Here is a 23,149-nt window from a genome sequence, read left to right as displayed (position 1 = left end):
AATAGGTTTTGTCCATCAAAATAATTAAAGTACATGAGATCAAGGTTGTCAAACTTGCGAGTCTACGCATCCTTGTTTTGGGTTGGTAGAGTCGACTTGTAGACTTGTAAGAGTCTATCAAAATGAAGAAATACTTAATAAAACCTGTTATAGTGTACAAAGGTAACCTACTAGGACAATCAAAGAAGCATTAATCAAATAATTTCAATATCCAACTTCATAATAAAGCAAGGTTCAACAAAGTACATAAAAACCAAAGTACCAAAACATAAGTCTTATAGAGACTAGAGTAGTACAGACTTGAAGAGAGCATAAAATTAAAATCAAGAATGAATAGGGTCTCAAACAGCGGCGCAACGGTCTTAGGCGGCGTCCTCCTCCTCCCCACTGTGGAATCTTTCCTTATGGAAAATGAAACTTGATGTTTCCATCCTCATGACGGAGTTCCTGTTAATGATAATTAATTCCTAAGTTTAGCAACATTAAGTAGACAATCATTAATAAAATTAAGTACATTAAAAGCTAAGCAAGAATCGGTTCTGTAACATGCTTAGTTACCAAAACATAAGTTTTTATTAAGCACCATTTTAAACTTGACTATAAGCACTTAGAATATCTCCCTTCACTACTTTAACCAATTGGTTATATTCCTATTAATCATGGTTCCAAACAAACAAAGTCTTGAAGACTTATCATATTTTTACAGGGCGCAAGTCAAATTTGATAAAAGTTCAATAGAAAGTATGGATTGCAAGCATAAAACGAAATCCCAGTTTCATATCTTAGCTTGCTAAGATTTTCACAGACTAAATGACACTTGCCAGTTGCAAAAGAGGTTGTAGGTAAGTTCTGCGGTACATGCTTGAAGTCCACTAACACTCAAACTCTTAAAAACTAGTGAATTTTTTTCTGCAAAAGCATAGGCAAAACCAACCTTCGCAAAATGTTATTTACTACACTAACCACTAGTTTGCACTTTGCACCAGGCATTGGCATGGTTAACCCAGAAGAAAACACGTGGAGATGCAGGAGGATCAACTATCAAGTGCAATGTCCAAATCATACACAATATAGCAGTACCATGGCAAAATTGAGCAGCAAAGTATACAATTCCATACACTAGAAATTTTATCTACATCACCAGTGCCTCAAAATTGAAGCTCCACATAACACTTTCGACGATACCTGACAAATCAAATCACTGTCTTCATTTTACAACACTACCAATACCATTTTTTTTCCCTCTTGCCTGAAACAAATTTGAAACATGATGGGATCATTATTAAGCTTAATACATCAATTCAATGTTGAAGTCAAGATAATTTACAAGCATACTACATAAATCAAAATTACAATATTGTCTAATTAATTTACAATCTAACAACATTCAATTTCTCTAACCCAAGCAAGTTTATTTTTAATTTGTCACTAATGAAACAACAAGCAGAAGTCCTGTGCATTTGCTTCAAGAAAAAAAAAATAATTAATCAGGCACCCTGATCAAGCACTGTACAATTGATATTCCTTTCCTTTTGTTCCATTTATGTAGAGATCAAAATAAACAATAGGGCCACTAAAGTAAGTTAAAGTGTAAGCAGATCAAACGAGAGATTACCTTTGACGCCAAACAGTAGTGCCTCTTATCCGTGTTGATAACTTTGGATGTGAATCAAAATTCACATTACCACCCAATGAATGACAATTAATTCATACTTCCATGTCTACCAATCTCTGGTTTTTAGAAGTGGGTAGTTTTGAGATGTAAATTGTGATCATCATCTAAGTTTCTTTTTTATAAGGACAGGTGAATCGAATACCCTCCATGCTACTTTTCTGTTTGAATATATGGATTCCGCTTTCTATATCAATCGATCTCCTCATCCAATCCTCATTCATGATCTCTGCCTGGTTCCACTCATTTTCTAAAAGTGCTTTATCCATGTCTTTGAATTTCCTTCCATGCAGTTGCAGGTCATAAAGATATGTGTGATCTGGAATTATTGTGAGATAGATAGGATGAAATAAATGATCTAGAGCATATTCATGTCCATTAATGATCAGATTGGGTCCAGGTAAAAGAAATAAACTGTCAAAGCAGTTTTGATGCATTGGTGTACTAACAAGGAAGAGGGCTATGGAAGGGAGCTTGCCGCGAAACCAGAAGGAAATTGATGGTCCTTTGCTTTGGTGCTCGAACCACTCCGGAACCGTTGCTGTTCCTGGCAAACGAAAAAGGGTGCTTCCAGACTCATGAAGTTCCTGTCATTCATAAATAATTCACAAGTTTCACAACATAGAAAAATATATTGAGTGTCAAGTCAAATACAGGAAAGTAGCAAAACCTGATTCAGTAACATGCTTATACATGATGAAGTCAATGATTTGCAGTCTAGTGCCGAGAAATGTTCCAAATTTGGAGGAATCCCTCTAATTTCTTGAAGATCCTTGCAATTATTCAAGCAAAGCTTCCACAAAAAGCGACATTCTTTGATGCATTCAGGAAGAATTTTTAAATCATTCCCAGATAGGTCTAACTCTTTTACATTAGCAAACCATGAGAGACCTATTAAAAGAAAATCATCTGATAGGTTGCAGTTTAAGAGATAAAGACGTTGTACATTTGAAGACTCCTTTGCGCTGAATTTATCATTCTCCTTTTGCAATAGAGATACACACAAATTCAAAGCGATAATAGAAGACAGTTTTGACATCATAACTATGCTACTTGTAAATCTAAACATTCCAGATTGTTCCAGTATTAATGTATCAAGCCCAGTAAGATTTCCAAATGAGAAAGGCAATTCTTCAATGGAAGTTCCCTTCAAATAAAGGAATTCTATATTTTCCATATTTCCTAATATTTCTTGGAAACTCTTGAGACTCTTACAATGTGAAAGTTCTAGTCTTTCAAGAGAGGTCAACTTTATGGCTGGAAAACTCTTAAGCTTGCTGCAACCTTTAGCATTTAAGATCCTAAGTTTATTCAGGAAACCAACCGAAGTGTGAATTGTAATTAAATTCTCACAACATTCAAATGAAAGTTCTTCCAAATTCAGACCAGATACATCAGGTATCTCAGTTAAATAATCACAATAGTCAAAATTCAAAACTTTCAGATTCACGAACTTCTGCAATGAAGAAAATAACAAATTTGTAAGATTGGATACTCTCACCACAAATTGTGTATGAGGTAGACAATATAATTTATAATAATAAAATAACAGAATATGCTAAGAATATTCTAAGGCATATTACAAAATAAAATAAATAATAATAAAGAAAATATCCCGTAGGATAGTATGCCTATTTATCTCTAACACCCCCCGTCAAGCTTAGCGTTGGATTAGGACCAACTCGAAGCTTGGATCGAAAAAGGTCAAACAACGGACGAGGCAACGCCTTAGTGAAAATATCAGCAAACTGGAGAGAAGTGGGCACATGGCGAACAGCTAAACGACCAGAGGAAACCAGCTCACGAACGAAGTGACAATCCAAGTCAATGTGTTTGGCATGCTTATGAGCAACAGGATTCTGAGCCATAAACAAGGCACTCTGGTTGTCGCTAAGAAGAAGAGGAGTCGCGGATAACCGAACACGAAGCTCATGAAGAAGATTAAGCAACCAAACTAACTCAGACGCAGTATTTGCCATTGCCCGATACTCAGATTCACAACTAGAGCGAGCAACAGTAGGTTGTTTCTTGGCACTCCAAGACAAAAGATTATCACCAAGAAAAATAGCGTAGCCATAAGTAGAGCGGCGAGTGTCAGTGCAGCGAGCCCAATCGGCATCACTATAACTAAGAACAGCGGGGGAAGAAGTACGACGAAACGTGAGACCAAAATGTTGTGTGCCACAGACATAACGAAGGATTCGTTTGACAGCCTGAAAATGATCCACAGTCGGAGCTTGAAGAAACTGACTAACAGTGTTAACAGCATATGACAAGTCAGGACGAGTAATAGTCAAGTACTGCAAAGCTCCAACCAAAGAGCGATAGTGTGTAGGATCTGAGTAAGCAGCACCAGAACTGACAAGATGAGATCCGGCAGCCAAGGGTGTAGAAACATGACTGGCCTCAAGCATCAGAGCACGAGAAAGCAAATCATGGGCATATTTAGCCTGTCCTAAGAACAAACCATCAGCAGTATAGGTGATCTCAAGACCAAGAAAATAGCCAAGCTTACCCAGATATTTAATGGCGAACTCAGCATTAAGGCGAGCAATAAACTGAGTCAGAAGAGAGGGATCACTACCGGTAAGGATGATGTCATCCACATACACAAGAAGATAGAGAGTAATATGTCCTTTGTAGAAAAAGAACAAGGATGGATCAGCCCGACTACACGAAAAACCATAACGCAGGAGAAAAGAGCTCAAGCGCTGAAACCAAGCACGAGGCGCCTGTTTGAGGTCATAGAGGGCCTTGTTCAACCGACACACATGAGTCGGGAAACGAGGATCAACAAATCCAGGAGGCTGCTCCATATAAACAGTTTCAGTGAGATGACCATGAAGAAAAGCATTTTTGACATCCAACTGATGAAGCTGCCAATTGTTAAGCACGGCAAGAGATAAGATGAGGCGTACAGTAGTAGCTTTGACAACAAGACTGAAAGTAAGAGAGTAATCAAACCCTGGAATCTGAGTGAAACCCTGAGCCACCAAACGCGCTTTTAAACGCTCAACAGTGCCGTCACTATGGAATTTAGTGCGAAAAAACCCATTTACTTCCAACAACATTGGTAGTGGAAGGACGAGGAACCAAAGTCCAAGTACAATTTTTATGAAGGGCAGAAAGTTCATCCTCCATGGCTGCCAACCAATGAGGATGCTTCATAGCAGATTTGAATCCCTTAGGCTCAGTAACAGTATGCAAAGCAGTAAGAAGACCAGTAGGCTGAGCATGAACCAAGGCATAACGTGGATTCGGCTTAAAAATACCATTCTGAGAGCGGGTCCGCGGACGAGCAGCAACAGGAGCAAGTGGAACCTGAGCCACAACAGGAGGTGTAGCAGGCGGGGAAGTAGGCGGAGCCTGAGTCACAATAGGAGGAGTGGTCGGCTGTGCTGGGGAAGCAGGAGCTGGCGAAGGGGGAGCATCATCCGGAAGAACCGGCGAAGGTGGTGCATCATCAGGAGGAACCGGCAGAACATCTGGGTCAGCACAAGACGAACAAGGCAGAGGACCAGTCGGTGGGGAACTCTCCAGAACAACAGGAATAATAGGGTGTGAAGATGGAGAAGATCCCGCAACCGGTTCAGAAAACGTAGAAATCACCAAATCATGGGGAGAAGAGTTTAAACCTGCAAAAGGGAAGCAAAATTCATCAAACTGAGCATGACGAGACACATAAGTGCGAGAAGTCGTCGGATCGAAGCATTTGAATCCCTTGTGGTTGCTGCTGTATCCCAGAAATATGCAAGGAGTGCTCCGAGGACTAAATTTATTTTTCATGTAGGGACGCAAGCACGGAAACACCCGACATCCAAAAGGATGGAAATTAGCATACATGGGTACAACCTGAAATAGGAGCTGAAACGGAATCTGATCAGATAACACCTTAGAGGGGACACGATTAATAATGTATACCGCAGAACTGAAGGCATCAACCCAATAGGCAGTAGGTACACACGAGTGATACAACATAGCAAGACCAAGCTCAAGAATATGTCTGTGTTTCCGTTCAACCCGACCATTCTGGGCCTGAGTGTGAGGGCATGAAAAACGATGAAGCACTCCATAAGAAGTAAATAAAGTCTGTACTTTGTTATTTGTGAATTCAGTGCCGTTGTCACTTTGAAAAACTTTAATCGACCGAGAAAATTGATTTTCCACAAACACTTTGAAGCGAAGAAGTACATCAGAAAAATCAGACTTACGCTTCAATGGATAAAACCAAGTAAAACGGGAGAAGTCATCAACAAATATAACAAAGTAAGAAAAACCATCAACAGAAGCAACGGGAGATGGTCCCCACAAGTCACAATGAATAAGGTCTAAAACTGCAGAAGCTCGCTTATTATTATCATGAAATACTAATCGTTTACTTTTAGCCATCTGACAAGAAGTGCAACAGATGGGCTTAGGCAAAATAGAAGAAACATCTAAACAACCATGTTTATGCAATTGTTTGATAATATCAAAATTGACGTGTCCTAATCTTGAGTGCCACAATTCAAAATAGGCACGGGGTAATGGAGAACTGGTAGTAAGCAACGCCTGCGAGTCCTGATTCAGCACATAAAGTCCTTGATCACATCTGCCCCTTCCCAGAACGGCGCCTGTCTTTCGATTCTGAATAACAAACGAATCATCCAAAAAAATGGCTTTAGCATGATGGTCACGAGTCAATTTGCTAACAGAAACAAGATTTTTAGTTAACTGAGGCACAACCAAAACATTAGATAAAGGAACAGAATGTGAAACAGAACGAGAACCAGTATGAGTAATATGTAAACCAGCCCCATTACCCACAAAGACACGGTCATTACCAGAATAGTCCTGAGAGTCCGTCAGCTGAGATAGAGAAGGAGTCATATGAGAGGTGGCACCGGTATCCATATACCAATCAGAACGGTCAGAGTTATCCAACGAACAACCTGCAGCAAACGATTGTGCCAGATTTGCAGACTCAGAAGACCGATCCCAGCGAATCGGACACTTATCGGCATAATGACCCTGCTCACGACAAATTTGACAGCGAAGCGTATAAGAGCCACGGCGGCCAGAGCCACCATTGTGGCGTCGCTGACGAGATCCTCCATTAGAGTTGCCACGATTTCCACCACGAGAACCTCCACCGGAATTACCACGGTTGCCACTATTGGAAGACTGATTACCAGAAAAGCGGGGCTGATTGCTTGCATGGAAGGCAGCAGGCGGAGGGGTCACTGATTCCTCAAGAGAAGCCTGAAAAATAGCATGGCTTTCGACCTTACAAAGAATGTCAGTAAAGAAAGGTAGGGGCACCTGATCAAGCTGGCCCGTGGAAAAATTTGCATATGACGGGCCAAGACCACGAAGGAACCAGTGAACTTTATCATCATTAGGCACAGGTGCACCAATAGCAGCCAGCTGATCACAGATAGTGCGAAATTTCCGCCCGTACTCAGAAACTGATAAAGAACCACGACGCATGAGTTGAAGTTCATCACGGAGACGTAGTTCACGTGCCTTGCTGCGGGAGGCATAGGCAGAGTGTAAAGCAACCCAAACATCACGAGCAGTGGTTGCGCTTAGAGTCTCAGATAAGGCCTCCTCAGTGAGGGAGGAAAGAAGCAGACTGTTGACATTACGATCTCGAGCCTGCCAATCAGCATAAAGAGGATTTGGAGAAGGAGCACCAGTACGTTGTGGTTGAGTAATAGTTTGTGCAAATGTCTGTTGAGTAAATTCTGGCGGAGGATCGACGGTAGGGTCAACAATATCATACAAGTTCTGATTCTGAAGAAGAGCAGTAACCTGTTTACGCCAGAGAAGAAAATTATCTGGTTTAAGTTTCACCGTAAGCATATGCACCAAAGTGTTCATGGAAAAAGTCGGAGGAGTAGCATCAGAAGCCATGTGAGCAATACTGGAAAATAAATCAAATAATCAAATATGTGGATGAGTCACAAGAAAATGACAAAGAAAAAATAATGGCTGTTGGTGGCTGGCTGGCACGGGACCCCACAAAAAACAAGGTGATGATGATGGAATGATTGTTGCATATGAAAAGCAACGTGATGATGATGGAATGATACTTGTTGCAAAGCCTTCACGAAATGCAAGTGATGATTACGAGTGTAGGGCTGCTAATGGCGCACAAAGCACGAGAACAGCACAGAAATTTTGGCTGACGGCACACACAGAAGCACAAGCAGGCACAAAAATCAAAGGGGAAAATAATGGCTGTATCAGAAAAAGAGGGAGAGAAAAAGGGTGGCGGCACAGGAAGGTTTGGGGCTAGGGTTTTCAACCTAAACCAGATACCATGTCAAACAACCACTTATCCCAAAAGCTTAAGTTGTTGGGTAAGGGCCACTTTAATGGTTTTATATTATATTCTAACACGCCCCCTCACGCAAGAGCCCTTTGGGCTTGAAGCGTGGATAAATGCACAGGCCCACCTACCATGTGCTTAATCAAATTCCACTTTTTAATTAGAAAGTGAGGGGAGCAAGGATCGAACTCTAGACCTCTCGGCCATAGAGGCTCTGATACCATGTAAGATTGGATACTCTCACCACAAATTATGTATGAGGTAGACAATATTATTTATAATAATAAAATAACAGAATATGCTAAGAATATTCTAAGGCATATTATAAAATAAAATAAATAATAATAAAGAAAATATCCCGTAGGATAGTATGCCTATTTATCTCTAACAAAATTAAAACCAAATGAATAATTTAACAGAGAATTTATAGACATACAGTATCAGCAAAATAAACAACTCTTACACTTGCCTTGTTCAATAAGCCAGCCAATTCAAATGATGTAAAGCAACTGTTGGATAATTTGCATATGGTAAGTTTTTTTGGATTGAAATCAGATGGAAAATACTGTGAAGGATATCCTTGCCATTCCAGCACTCTCAAACTACTTGGAAGATATTTGGGACCTTCGGAGAAACGACCACTTTTAATAATAAGTGTTTTCAAACTTTTCATCTTCCTAAAGGCCTTTCCATTCCAATCTACAGCTACTTCAATTGAGAGGGAATGCAAATATATGATTTCAATTCTACCTGTCCCCTTTTAACACAAAAAAAAAAGGAATCAACCACAATATATTAAGACCGCAAGACATATTTAGAGAAATTTACATCGAGGGTGGAAACAAGTGTGATATGAGCATATAATAGTCTAAAACAATAAATGAAAGTTAAAGAAGAAAAATCAAAACCATTTAGATGTCTTACCGTATTGTCTTCTAAAACGTGAACTATGTCTTTCGGGAACCATAGCCTACTGCGCTTCCCGGGCTCTGTCGGTAATTCTGACCGAACAATTTCTTTACCCATATCTTCTACCAAGTCATGTAATGTTATGTTGCTGCCATAATCATCCATCTTTATAAGAGATTTTTCAACCAAAACTCCAATGTGATGTTTCATGCACGCACCATGATGAGCATGGAGTATATCCTCAACCTCCACCAATGGATACGATTTGAAGCAACAAGCAATGTCAAGAAAAACACGTTTCTCTTCCTCCTCCAAAGCATCAAAGCTTACTTTCAGTATCTTTTGAATCTCTTTATTCGGAATTCTTTTATATCGATCTAATGTTGATTTCCACATTTCTATACCTTTTCCAAACAAGTTGGAACCTATTACTTCCAAAGCCAATGGTAGGCCAGAAGCATAAGTTACCGCAAGGTTTAAAATGTCCTTGTAACTTGAATCAACTTCATTACTTTTAAAAGCGTTCCATCTAAGCAATTTGAGAGCTTCTTCCTTATTTAACTCATCCATTTCATATGTTTTTTCAATCCCATGACTTGCTAACAAATGTTTGTCCCGAGTGGTAATAATAACTCTGCTTCCAGGACCAAACCAATCTGGTCTTCCAACCATAACATGCAGCTGCTTCAATTCATCAATGTCATCCAATATCAAAAGAACCTTCTTCCTATGTAGCCTTTGCTTTATTATTGGAATTCCTTCATTGACATCACCTAGCTCAATGTTCAGTCCAACTGTCTTAGAAAGGAGCTTCTCTTGGAGATGTTTTAAGCCATGTTTGTTTGAATTCTCTCTCACATCATGAAGAAAACAAGAAGCTTCAAATTGGTTAGCAATCAAATTGTAAACTGCTCGTGCAAGTGTTGTTTTACCCATCCCTCCAATTCCATAAATTCCTACCATGTGGACTCCAAAATCGGATACATCACCTAGAAGCATGTTTACTTGTAACACTCGAGACTCCAATCCAACAGGATAATTCGCAACATGTAAAAGGGCGCGATTGATCTTATTTGAGACTTCTTTAACTATCTTAGCAATAAACTCATGTTCATACTCTTTCCTGCCCAATCAGAGAAGTTTGTGTGATGTCATACTAAATGTATCATATCTGTTAAAAATACAATAAAAAACTGTAAAAACTATTCATGTGCTATTTACCCAACAACTTAAGCTTGGATAATTGGTTCATGATAATATCCATGTATTGGTAGTTATCATATAATATTTTAAATGGTTTGCCATAGAATAAATAAACTTCAATATAAATAGGAATTTCCCTCTTCTTTAAGTTATAAAATGAACTGATCCAACAGCAGAAAGTCTAACAAAAAAATATAGATGTAAGACACAAGAGAAGTGGGGTACCTAGGTTTGAAATGGTGACCAGACAAGCTAGCTACTTGGTGCAGAGCCACCTTCCATTTCTGCAACCTCTCCATGTTACCTGTGAAATTTTCCATGTTATTTGTAAACCTCTCTTCATGCTTAGCAAGTGCTTCTCCATAACTCCCAGTCTGATGCCGCACATGAGAAGGATCCACGTTATAGAAAACCGGCAAAACCAACCGACCTTTTGCTTCGAGCCGCCGGTCAAGGATGTTTACAAGCTCATCTAGGCAAAAGGAAGAAGAGGCATAGTTGGTAGAGAGCACGGGGATGGCAATCCTTGACTCTTGAATGGCCTTAACAAGTGCCGGTGTGATTTCATCCCCTCTCTCAAGCTCCTTGTCATCAATGAAGGTGTTGATTCCGCTGTCAGAAAGACCTTTCCAAAGATTGCCAGTAAAACAGTGACGAGTGTCGGGACCCCTGAAGCTAAGGAACACATCATAGGTAAATTCATTAGTGAAGGAGGAAAAGGGGGATTGTGGCAGAGCCATGACATGAAAGTTTAATATGAGTCTGGAAAATGGATGGAGTGTGGTATTCAAAATGAACAAGTAGGAATCTTATAGAGCACAAGACTAGAAATTTGATAAAGGGGTATTAATGTAATGAAGAGAACGCATAGAAGATCAGTATGTTTTTTCTGGCATAGCCAAAAGTCACAAAGTGAAGAGAACAAGATGATATAAATAGCAAATAAAGAATTGGTTCATTGGTTAAGCAAGGAGTTGACCATATGGTTGTCCTGTCATTTTTTTTTTCATTCAGGTAGTTCATATCAAAAGAAAAGGCTGTCTCTTCACTTATTCAAACCACACTTAGATTGATCATAAACTTGCGGAATTTAATAGAACTTAAATCAAACTCACTGTATTTTATTTTATTGTGTGTTCTCATTATTCTTCCTTTTTTATTTAGGGCAAAAATATATTTAAAGAGGTTTTTGAAATAAAGGTAATATAAATAATAATTCATCCCATTTCCGTATACTTATTGTGTTCTATTAGTATTTTCATTGTAAGACAGCGAGTTTTTATAGAGCGCGGAAGCAGACCCCAGAATCGGGCGTTTTGATACGAACTTGAAATATGAAGAAAATATAATTTTATCACTTAAGTAAAAAAACACTAGCCAATTACAATTTATAGAGGCTAGAGTGACTAATTAATCAAGGAAATAATTAATTATTTACAATATCTCTCTTAATCTCCGAAATAAAAACAAATCTCTAAATAATATGAAAGCAAATAATATTCTAATATTACCACATCCTCTAATTATCCATGTATTGTCTAACTTCAAGGGGATCCCAATACAAAAATTCCCAAAACCCAATTAGACCTTCGAGAAAGAAAGGAGGAAGACCAAAGCAATAGTATTACCCAACAAAAATACCACCAATACCTCCCAAACAAATTGATCAACTCGTTGGCTCCTTCGCAGCCAGATTGTGCTGAAAGAGAATAATGCTCCGAGAAGCAAAGCTGGAGCAATTCTTGGGTCCTCACGGTAAACTGAGAGTTCACCTAGAATACTCTGCTTTAGACTTTTCAAACGAACTGACATGGGTGAATCTGCAAAAAAGTTATGTATCATCTCGAATACACTAATCCAATAAGATTCTGTGTCAATGTCATCTCGAATAAACTTAGGAGTTTGTGGAATCTGCAAAAAGGACATGAAATGCATAATAAGCAAACTATACAGAATTAATCTCATCAACCTGGTGAATTTGTGAAATTATATTCATAATTCATATGTATACCAATACACTATCACAATTCCAACACACTCTTCTTTCTTTATCTGTTGAAATTTATGTGGGATCCACTAAATCACATAAACATCTCTCCAATTTAGTAGGTTTCATGAATTTCAACTGATGAGAAAGAGTTGCTGCTTGTAGCATGTCTCTTAAACTTATTTACAAGTTAGAAAGACTTACATTGAATGAAACTTCTAAGGAGTCGCCATTTGTAACCCGATTTGTAAGCCACTCGATTATCTATTAATAAAAAATAAAATTAGAAAATATCTTAAAAGAACTGTGCTTTAATATATGTCATTGAATATGAGTAGTTCTTCCAGCATATAAGAAATATGGTGATGATTATTGATGATGATAATTTATTTGTATTACAAAAAGTCGCAGACAATGCAGGCATCATATAAAGAACCACTTCTCAAAGTGAAGATTTAACTCGAAAAGGCAAACCTGTGAAACATCAGCTTCACCCTCGTACACAAATGCAAGCTGGCCTGCAATACCACAGATGCAAGATGGCCTGTCTTTGCACTTTGTCATTTCTGGGTTCCTTTTATTGGCGATCTTTTGGTATCGGATAATGAATAAGTGAGGAATATTTGGCAGACCCGGCACCCATTGTCTACAAGAATCATAGCCAGCTGGAAGACCAAGGTGATATAGGCAAAAGTCCTAATTAAAGTGACAAGTTCAAATCAAAGTGTTATAGATAAGCATCATCTGATAGATTAGACACTGAAATCTGACAAGGGAGCAATTTATATGCCCATGAATGGGCCTTTGCCAAATAAAATGGGCATTCTTTGAAAAGTATTCTGATAATGTATCTATTAAATTCATTAATGCTAAGTACCAACATTGTGTAATTTAATATGAACAAAAAAATGGGTAATTTTATTGTAAATGACAAACAAAAGCAAATAAAAACCAGGCCAATGGAAGAAAAGGATTACCTCTTGCTTTTCACCATCAAGCCAGGAAAATGTCAATCGCTTTCTCTTATATGCATCCACAACTGGAGCTAAGGATTGGTTATAAGATGATGCATCCTCTCTGTGCTCGGATATTGTTTTTTGGACCCTGCGCATGGTCTACAAACCTACATTACAAACTCTAACAAAATATTACAAATAAATGCTTGTTTAAAAGATAAATATCATAAGTCCTTTTCCCACGAGGTGGTTTGGTACATGGATAGAAAAATGTCATAGTATCATATCATAATTAATTTAAATCTAAGTTCTTCTTAATGGTTTGGCCTTCAGTTTTCCTTAGTCATGCTCTACCTCTAACGATTGGACTATCCTCCATTTAATCTACCATCCTTATTGGGCCAACACACACCCGAATCACCTAAAATAAGTGCTATCTCAATTTCCTTTTTAATGCATACATCCCTAATTCTATCCTGTCTTGTACCTCCACAAAGTATAAGGAGTGAAAATGTTTTGTAACAAAAATTATTGCCAATTTCTGAAGATGATGCATTGAAAACTAATCACAGATAACTAAAAGGATGTGTAACATACGCAAGTTTCAAAATGCTTTGTTACATGTCTACCATGTACAACTCTGAATGAGGAGCCACATACCTACTAAACTAGAAACCCAAATATGGACAATTGCTAATAATTAAATATACTTTCTGGAACATGTTATGGAAATTATGCTCAAAGCAATATAAAAATACATACTTCACGCATTCTGTTCAATTCCATACTGGGTCTTCCTACTGCTATAGCACAATACCAAATTAATGTTTCACAACCAGCCCGGGAGTGGCAACGATAATCACAGCCAAGCTCCCTCAATGTCGAAAACCTTAGTTGTTGAAGCTCTGTAAGGGCAAAGAGAAGAAATAGGAAATTTTAGCAGGTTAATTAGGGCTCAGAAATTTTTTTGGCCTATAAACTTCTGAACTACAAATGAAGGGCCTAATTTAAAATAAAAAAAGACATCATGATGATGGTATACGACTAAGCATCTATCAAGTGGAAATTAATGTATATGTGCAAATGTGAGAATTGTATGTTTGAATTGTGTATCCTTCTGCCGGAGGATTCTCATATATATAGTATAATACAATCCCTAAAAATTCTGTTAAATTGTTATAATTGCTATCCTATGCAAATTAAAGATATAATTACAGAATTGCATGATTACAGCTCTGCAATAATGCAGGATTATTGGAGAGAGTCACGGCGAGTACCCATGGACCAAGGCTGAGGGGAGACACCAATGAGATCTTGAACACCACATCTTAACCCAAAACCTTAAGGCATTAGGTTTATGGGTCTATCTCCTTATAAACTCTCCCTCTCACCTTGATTTCTCCGATGTGGGACTTGACTTCAACACTTGATTTCAACAATCTCCCCCTCAAGTGTGAGTCCCTCAACCACATCACCTATGGTCCTCCCGTCTGCGGAAGCTATCCACCTTGTACCGCCGTTCGCTGCCAACGGAACCCGCTGCCTAGCCACACTGCTAGGAAGACTTTCGACACAAGGAGCCGTCATGGTCTCACGAACCATCGGCTCTGATACCACTTATTGCGGAGAGTCACGGCGAGGACCCATGGACCAAGGCTGAGGGGAGACACCAAGGAGATCTTGGACACCACATCTTAACCCAAAACCTTAAGGTATTAGGTTTATGGGTCCATCTCCTTATAAACTCTCCCTCTCACCTTGATTTCTCCGATGTGAGACTTGACTTTAACACTTGATTTCAACAATTTGCCAGCTTAAATGCTGCAGTAATTCTGCCAGCTAATTCCATTGACATCCCCCCTCAAATTGATGCTGGTGATTCTACAAGCATCAATTTGCTAACTAGGAAATTATGCCGCTGACATGTCAATGATTTGGTGAAGATGTCAGCAATTTGAACAGATGTGGAGACATGAGGTAGAGTGATAACTCTGCGGTCATAGGTCCACAATTCCCTTAGAAGTCATTTGCAGAAAAAGGGACGAATCATACTGACTTTGTGTGAAGGAAAAGCCAAGTAGTGTTGTTCGAAACTTTTCAAACCATACCCTTGGTGCCTGTTTCAAACCATATAGTCTAATACTATCATATAACTTCAGATTGGTTAATTAATATCCAATTAATTAAGAACGCAATTTATTTCACAATTTCCTTAGTTTTAATTCACTTAATATTCAGATCCAAACCCAGAGGAAAACTGCGAAAGAGAAAGAAAAAAAAAACCGATTTGGAGAATGGAAAAAGGAAAAATAAGTCAAAGGGGTGTTGGTATGAAAAATTGGGGTAGATTATACATCAAGTGCACAACAACCTGTGAAGATCGACGAGCGAGGAGAGTGGGACGCGCGGCGTGACGGGCGAGGACGAGGAGGGAGGCGCAGTGGACTAGTTTGGTGGCTTGGTGGGTGCTTGGGTAGTAGGGTGGGAACCTGTGAAAGACACGCCGTACGCGAGAGAAAGAGGGACAAAGTGATAGAGTGAGAGGAATAAGTGAGTGTGAGTCTTTGGTGCAAATAGGTGCAAAATTTGGTCTACTAGTATAATTTAAAATTTTCAGGGGGTTCAAAAAAAATTTATATACAAAAAAAAAATTTATATAGGGGGTAAGTGCAATTTTTTTTTGTTCAGGGGGTTCAAATGAACCCGCTGAAACCAACACAGGTCCGCCACTGATAAGCATGACATAGATCATAAAATCTCCCAACAGTTTAGATCATCCATCTACCAGCTAATGGAAGTTGCTCGGGCATTAATGTTTTTGATGGAAGTTCTGAAATTTCTTTGGGCTGATTCAGTTCTTTCTGCTGCATATTTAATTAATCGCATGTCATCCACAGTGCTAAATGGTGTTATTCCCTATTCTGTTTTGTTTCTGTCATGTTCTTTGTTTCCCTTGCCCCCAAAAGTATTTGACTGCCCCTGTTTTGTTCTTGACTTGACGTTAGGCCTCTATGTCACCTGTTCATTGGAGGCAAGCTATTGCAATAAGGATCATGTTAAGAGTTAGAGTTAGACATAGAGCTATGGGTCAGGGGCCAGACCCATATGTACTTTAAGTTTGTACTTTGTACTACATGTTGTACTACTCTTAACCTAGTATTATATATATGAGGGAGGCTACACTTCTCTCTCTATCTTAGTCTTTTCTCTTTTACAAGCATAATGCAACTTGGGATTTGGTCATTTTACCTAAGGGGAAACAAGCCATTGGGTCTAAGTGGGTTTACACTACTACAGTAAACCCTGATGGTTGTGGCACGCTTGCAAGCTCGGTTGGTAGCCAAGGGATATGCTCATACATATGGGGTCGACTGCACTGATACTTTTTCCCATGTTGCTAAATTATCCTCTGTTAGCATCCTTATCACTTTGATCATTGGGGTTGACATGGAAATTTCCCTTTGTTCTCATCTTATGCTTTGATTACAGAATATGAAAGTGATAATTCAATGTGTTAATTCATTTCTCCAATGAGACTTTAATCAACAAAAATGTTAACCAGGAGAATGTAATCAATGTATAAGAAGATAATCAGAGGGGGATTATTAATTATTAAAACATTATGTTGAGAGAAATGAATCTATGATAATAATAGAAGAGCAAGGGAATTGTACCTTATGATCGCTGATTTTTCCAAAAAATCTCAGTATCTGTCAAATAATTAAGTCAGCAACAATAATTGAGAACAAGGGAATTCTAACTATAAGAACATAAGCAAACACAACAAACAAATTTGAAAGCCAAAAGCAAATCAAGTAAATAACATTGTGCAGCAACAAAAGCAAGATAAACAAATATAAGTAAGATAATTAAATAAAAGTTAGTTGTCAAATTCATTGCATATGATATGAACAAATTGACAACTGATTGCCAGAAGACTGACATAGAGTTGAAGTATTTACTAAATGAGAATCATTTTCAGTCTGTTAAAAGCAGTTTGCCATGCATAATCATAAGAAATTGGTCAGGATTTGATTCTATAGTTTTTTTCTAGTAAAAAAATTAAACCAGACGCAATTAACACATTGAATTATCACTTTCATATTCAGTAATCAAGCATAAGATGAGAACAAAGGGAAATTTCCAAGCCAACCCCAATGATCAAATGGTGGCACCTTCTGGAAGGAAAATAAATGTTGTTTCAAAGGAATGATTTAAAGGAAAAGATTTCAGAAGTCGAAGAGAGCTAAAGATATGTTGTGGATAAGATGGCTAGCCAACAAAAATCCTATAGCGGTATAGCTGATAGTGGTGCGGCTGCTATGCTTAAATTTTTTATATATAATGTATACTATACACATATATAAATGCTGTAAAGTGAAGGAAAGGGACAAAATAGTTCAAGAGTCTGAGGCAAAGATGACAAAAAGAGAAGAAAAACTCATAGAATGAGTTACAAGCTACGTTGTCAATCCCAGATCTCGGCGCGTAGCGCCGGCCACAAAAATGGGATAGGGGATAGCAACTGTGACCAAACCAGCCAATGGTCCTTTTTTCGGTCCAACTGGTTGAACCAGGAGGCCAGTCCGGTTTTAATAACACTGGTTTAAACACTAGAGAGGACTAAAATTATACATTATAATGACTAAGAGGATGGATAATGGATCGGCAGTTGAACCAAATAGTGTGTCTATGAAGTATGAAAGTGCCTAACAGAGAAAGGTATAATCTGGATCACAAAGCTTTTTGATGAGATAATCAGGTTTAGGAAAATTATAGATGTCTGAAGGAGAAGCACTATGGTCTCTAATGGGAGATGTACAAAAAATGTACTAACTAGAGGGATTAAGCCCATGAACCATACTATAAAACTAAAGGAGAAAGTTAAGATGATTAATAGTTTAAAGAACCAAATTCAATTTATGCTTGGAGGGTCAACCATGGCAGGAAAATATCTTTTGCAAGGCTTGGAGGAAAGCTATCAAAGTAAATGAACAGATCTACACATGGTCTTAATTGACCTGGAAAAGGTCAACGATAGAGTTCCAAGAGAAGTATTTAGGAAGGCACTGATGAAGAAGGAAGTTTGTGTTGCTTATATTCAAGCCATCAAAGATATGTTCAATGGGTTAACTTAAACCAATATGTGAGCATATGGTGGGGCTATAAAGAATCTCCCTATAAATGTAGTAGTATATAGCTCTGCATAGAGGATCAACCTTGAATTTTTTTTTTATCTTGGTTACCAACATTCTTGATATATTCTAGAGCCAATGTCGTAACTCGTGTTTTTTTATTTTTTGCAAATGATATAGCTAAGGTAGGGGAGTTGAAAGAAAAAGAACTGTGGAGTTATGGAGAAAAGCTTTGCAATCACAGTAAGCAGAAGTCAAAGAGGAGTATTTGGAATGCAAGTTAGGCAAGACGTGATAGTACCAGAAACCAATATGAATGTAAACATTGAAGATAGAGCACTATAATTGACCTGCTATAGGCATATTGAATCTGTCATATAAAGTGAAGGAGACTTAGAGAGAGTTGCATGTCATCAGATTCAAGCTAGGCAGCTAGCTAAATGAGCAATGTTTGATCGTACTGAATGTTAGGTGATAATGGGGAAATTACAGCATAAAAAATGAGTATTGCAGAGATGAAAATGTTACATAAACGTATAAAACCAATGGACATGCAGGAAATGATAAGATCATGAATGAATGTATTTGAAGAGCTTAGCAATTTCGGCAAGGTGATAAAACATAACATTTTTCTTTGTCTAAATAGACTCGAGAAGAAAATAATGAAACTGACCAAATTAAGTACTATCAATGCAGGGGAAAATCCTACACGGAAACAGTGAAGTATAACCAATCTTGCTCATACACAATATTATACTATATTAATCCTTCGCCTATGATCACTGCAGATGTTCACATAGTCAAGGAATTTCCTTACAACACAGAACACACAAATGGTAAAGAGACAAAAATGAAGCCTACCATGCACAATTACATATAAGAGCATGATCCTTTGGAGTTTAGAAAAAATACCAGTGAGTCTGTGAAGTGGTAGTAAACTTGAGGTAAAGTCAATACAGTTGTTGCAACCCAATTTGTAACCTCGTCAACAGTAAGCTCACCATCAAACCTAACATTGGGATAAATCATGTTTATGAATTCCATGCAGTATAATTAGATTTATGCAAGTATCCAAAGCACACTATATAATGACTATCTATTATCTAATCTACATTAAATGTGAGTTACCCTTATAGAGTTAAGTTAAAAAGATTTCCATAATTGCAATTGTCTGTCCTCAAATAATTCCCTAGCCTTACAATAAAACTCGCCTTCTAAAACACTTTGGAGCACGACATCTTGGAGGAATGGCAATAAGAGAAGGAATTCCTGGATCAAAATTTTCAATATGTTAAGACAAGCCACACGAGAGAGCCTTGCCCCAAAGTTTAAAACATATTTAAGCCAGAAAAACAGAAATTTGAAAATCAAGTAAAATTATTGTCAATTTCTAAAACTTCGCCCTTATCAATAATCGTTTCCACTAACAATGGTTCAATGAAGATATTTGTACTTGTCAAAGATGGACCCATGTTGAAAGGTGTGGTGCCTTATCATTCAAATTTTAGATTATCTAAGACCTTAAACTTGTTGCTTTCATTTTCATCCCTTTGAATAGATGTCACTGTTTTAAATGATATTGGGGAAGATTGTGCTGAAGAGGTTGAAGCAAGGTGAGATTATGGCACTTCTAAGTATGTCGGGCATTCCGACATGGGTGATCTTAGCATTGAAATGGTATTTTTTCTGTTGCTGTGTGTACTTATTTATCCTTGTCAACATTTCTATCTATTTCTGAACTGTACCCGTGGTGAAATTAATGTAGACCAAATTATGTTAGTTAAAATGCTCCTGTAGTAGTTAAATTGTGGTTTACCCGCTGATGAATTTAATATTTGTAATTAAATAGCTAAACTGTTTTTTACCATCAAATTCAGGGGCTCAAAAGGCCATTGGTAGGCTCAAAACTCTGGCTTTGATGAACTGCACCCACATCACTGACCAGGGGCTCCAAAGGGCCGTTGAACAAAACCCCCTCATTAACAATGAATATCCAAACCCATGTTTTAGATTTCTATTTGATTGTCTGATTCAATGGTTTTATTTAGATAAGTAAAGTTTGTGAACTTACTTTCCTGCTTTACTCTGAATAAAATTATGAAGATATTTAGTTTTTTAGCTGCTTAATAAATAAACTAGACATTTACTTCAGTTTTCCCACAATGATTGCAGATAAAGAATTTGAGCTACTAGAAGATCAGAATCAGATACTTACAACATATTTTGAACCTGATTTCATTGTTTGTTTATTCAATCAAATTTGCTACTATATGGCTGTTGTTCTTATTCATTCAGGTTGAAACTGATTTCATTGTTTGTGTGATTTAGTAACACTTTTTAAATGTTACTAAATCGCTCATGTGTAGTAGTAGTTCAGGTGTATATGCAGAGAAATGCTGCAGTTAACAAGTTTGATATAGGGAAATTCTCACGAGTCTATCACAAAGTGTATAAGTACCAATAAAATACTACGAATTTGCAGCAGATCTACAGCTGACATGGTTTAGGTAAAACAGATACAATCTTTCATCATGAATTTAAAATGGCATGTTCTGACAAGGATAGTCAAACAAAACTATTTAAGCCAACCAATAGTTGTTCTGACAAAAGGATGTAAGAAAAAAAATTGACTGTATTCAGCACATACCATTTCTGAAAAAAGGTTTTCCCGTTGATCTTTTATCAGCAAGGTAGACAGAGAGCTCCTTCTCACCAAGTTCCACCGCACCAATATTTGCAAAACCATCCAATAAAGATGCTAAAAGCAGAAACATTAATCAGAATATCTTATCATTAAATTGGTCTAGAGACCAACATGACAAAGTTCTTGGATATCAATTACAGATTGAGTCCATATTATAAACTAAAGAATAACACATCTTTTAATTATGTTCATTGAAGAAAACTGCACTGCCTGAAAAAAAAAAAAAAAAAGAAGAAAGGCCATGGCCAAGCCTTTCATTTTGTTCCAAGAAGGCTTCTAATAAGTGAGGGTGGGAGGGTGAGGGGAGAAAGAAGGGGAAAGGGGCAGAACAGATCGACTAAATACAACAGAAACTACAACCTGCTTGATCCCCTTCCCCCATATTACTTTTCATAATTTATGAAACAAGCCGGCATGTCTCTCATATTTCTAAGCAGACACTTTTTAAAAAGTAATTTTCTCTCCCTTTCTCCACCATTACAATTTAAAAAACTATCTACTAACTCAGATCAAGAAAATGACTTGCTACTCAGTAGAAACTGATAACATTATTTCCAATTTTCCACACTCCACAGCAGCATATCAGGAGTTTGTATTCAATAACATACCAATTTTATTCCACGACTTCGAAAACTCAGCAGAACGATTGCTCCCCAATGAATACAACTGATACAAATATATTCAGCATGTATGTCAAGTCAGAAGCTTTTAATGAATAAAATAGGTCCAGACTAAACAATCAGGCAAGCTAGTATAGTGTCTTTGCAAGAAAGAACAAATAAATCTATCTTTTGAGAGACAGCACAATACAAAAAAGTGAACTTGATGGCGTCTTCCAGACTTAAAAATGTGACGAAACTAGTTTCCTAATCCTCAGACAGCACCATAGAAAACAATATTTTACCAACATACAGTAAAAGTCTTAGCTATTTTGACATTTCTGTTGGTTAAATGATATTCCAACATTACAAAAAAAAAGGTGCATCCTGTCAAAATTGCACCAGGTTTCTCACGTTTTCTATGTTTTGAGTAGTTTAATAATAGGTACAAAAAGGCGTCCTGGAGCATATAGGTAAGGCACCAAACATACCTCTTGCTGGTTCAGGCCAAGCCCAGTTAATTGAGGCGCATGCATGTTGAACCTTAGGCATGCTTTTGTGGTTCAGGCAAAGCATGCCTTTAACACCTTATTAATAACTGGAAAAACCAATCCATCCATCTAAGTATCTAACTTGTTGAGATGCTAAAAGGAGTGAAAAGTCACAACATTCGTGAGTTTATAAAGGTTAGTTTTGGGAGATCCTTTATGAGCTGTCTAATCTATCAATTAAATTGTTGTACTTGTATGATGGATAGAATCCTCATAAGAAGAAAGGTCATTCATGTATAATTTATGTTTTGATTATTTCTGGATAATTCACATTTCATAAGGAAGTCTTTAAAGAGGATTAGCAATATAGTAATATGAATTAATCATCTATTAAACATGGCAGAAGAATACTGATCAAGATCATTATACTAGGTTTATTTTTTTCTGAACCTAGTTGAACTTTATCGTGTTAGTTTTTAGTTTATTTTCTTAGAAGACCAGTTTGATCATTAAATGAATTACACTTTATTGCTTAAAACCCAGAGAATGTTGAATTCATTTGAGAATGCTAGCAAGCGTGAGGTAATCTCATAATACTATTTATTCATTAGTTATGGACCTTATTAGTTACATAATATTTGCATTACACTGCATGTACCTGAATAATCCATGGCTTTGCATCTGGAAATAAAGATTGGAAGTCACTCATACTGATATTTTTCCAAGTATGATCAATAAAACCTGAGGCAGAAAAACAATGCATGTCTTACTAAAAAAAATTCATGTAACAACTCTATATCATAAAATTCCTATCATTTATGATGTATATCTTGACTCACCTGATGGCCGATGTAGTAAAGGGAGTTTCAGCTGTGAGATGTTTTTGCCAGCATAAAGCTTGCTAGCACTCTCAATCAAATGCTACCATAAAAAATCACAAGCTTTTAAAAAACAGATCAATTAAAAAAAAGACATGAGGTTTAAAGAATGCAAAAAAAAGTACTCACAGGCTCTTCATCAATTCCAAACGTGTCATAATCTCTTTTACGGATAGGATTTGTCAGAAACTCATACGCATATCTAATCTGTTAACCATGCTCTCAAAATTAATATTTAGGTAATACATGAAACCACATTATCATACCTAGACACGTGACATGGGAAAATACTAAATTAAAAA

At 37.4% G+C, this 23,149-nt stretch overlaps 2 protein-coding genes across 7 annotated transcripts; both read right to left on the bottom strand.

Annotated features, from left to right (window-relative positions):
• Positions 1 to 171: 171 nt before the first annotated feature.
• Positions 172 to 11,041, bottom strand: LOC130738682 (disease resistance protein Roq1-like). 5 transcript variants are annotated; one of them, XM_057590783.1, is made up of 7 exons: positions 10,323 to 11,023; positions 8,910 to 10,017; positions 8,455 to 8,742; positions 2,343 to 3,128; positions 1,616 to 2,259; positions 935 to 1,249; positions 172 to 447 (listed from the first exon to the last, which is right to left on the bottom strand). In XM_057590783.1, the coding sequence occupies exons 1-5, from the start codon at positions 10,835 to 10,837 to the stop codon at positions 1,780 to 1,782; spliced, it is 3,177 nt and encodes a 1,058-aa protein (XP_057446766.1). In that variant the 5' UTR covers positions 10,838 to 11,023; the 3' UTR covers positions 172 to 447; positions 935 to 1,249; positions 1,616 to 1,779. The 5 variants fall into 5 exon arrangements, with proteins under 5 accessions (XP_057446766.1, XP_057446767.1, XP_057446769.1 ...); XM_057590784.1 differs by having other exon boundaries at positions 964 to 1,249; XM_057590786.1 differs by having other exon boundaries at positions 1,119 to 1,249.
• A 482-nt stretch (positions 11,042 to 11,523) lies between these two features.
• Positions 11,524 to 17,331, bottom strand: LOC130738688 (uncharacterized). 2 transcript variants are annotated; one of them, XM_057590792.1, is made up of 7 exons: positions 17,194 to 17,315; positions 16,715 to 16,750; positions 13,803 to 13,945; positions 13,062 to 13,199; positions 12,559 to 12,780; positions 12,289 to 12,348; positions 11,524 to 12,008 (listed from the first exon to the last, which is right to left on the bottom strand). In XM_057590792.1, the coding sequence occupies exons 3-7, from the start codon at positions 13,824 to 13,826 to the stop codon at positions 11,679 to 11,681; spliced, it is 774 nt and encodes a 257-aa protein (XP_057446775.1). In that variant the 5' UTR covers positions 13,827 to 13,945; positions 16,715 to 16,750; positions 17,194 to 17,315; the 3' UTR covers positions 11,524 to 11,678. The 2 variants fall into 2 exon arrangements, with proteins under 2 accessions (XP_057446775.1, XP_057446776.1); XM_057590793.1 differs by having other exon boundaries at positions 11,795 to 11,917; positions 17,194 to 17,331.
• Between the last annotated feature and the right edge of the window lie 5,818 nt (positions 17,332 to 23,149).

This window comes from Lotus japonicus, chromosome 2, assembly GCF_012489685.1.
Source record: "Lotus japonicus ecotype B-129 chromosome 2, LjGifu_v1.2".
Lineage (NCBI taxonomy): Eukaryota > Viridiplantae > Streptophyta > Magnoliopsida > Fabales > Fabaceae > Lotus > Lotus japonicus.
This window is presented reverse-complemented; position numbering and strand designations above follow the sequence as displayed.

What these genes read in the sequence shown, in the direction of transcription:
- LOC130738682 (XM_057590783.1), bottom strand. Translation starts at nt 10,837, where the DNA reads ATGGCTCTGCCACAATCCCCCTTTTCCTCCTTCACTAATGAATTTACC. An exon ending in ACGTTTTAGAAGACAATACG is followed by an intron (nt 8,743 to 8,909) that starts GTAAGACATCTA and finishes TTGTGTTAAAAG; the next exon opens with GGGACAGGTAGAATTGAAAT. An exon ending in TAAGCATGTTACTGAATCAG is followed by an intron (nt 2,260 to 2,342) that starts GTTTTGCTACTT and finishes TATGAATGACAG; the next exon opens with GAACTTCATGAGTCTGGAAG.
- LOC130738688 (XM_057590792.1), bottom strand. Translation starts at nt 13,826, where the DNA reads ATGGAATTGAACAGAATGCGTGAA. An exon ending in AATTGAACAGAATGCGTGAA is followed by an intron (nt 13,200 to 13,802) that starts GTATGTATTTTT and finishes GTAGGTTTGTAG; the next exon opens with ACCATGCGCAGGGTCCAAAA. An exon ending in CCTTAGAAGTTTCATTCAAT is followed by an intron (nt 12,009 to 12,288) that starts GTAAGTCTTTCT and finishes TCCTTTTTGCAG; the next exon opens with ATTCCACAAACTCCTAAGTT.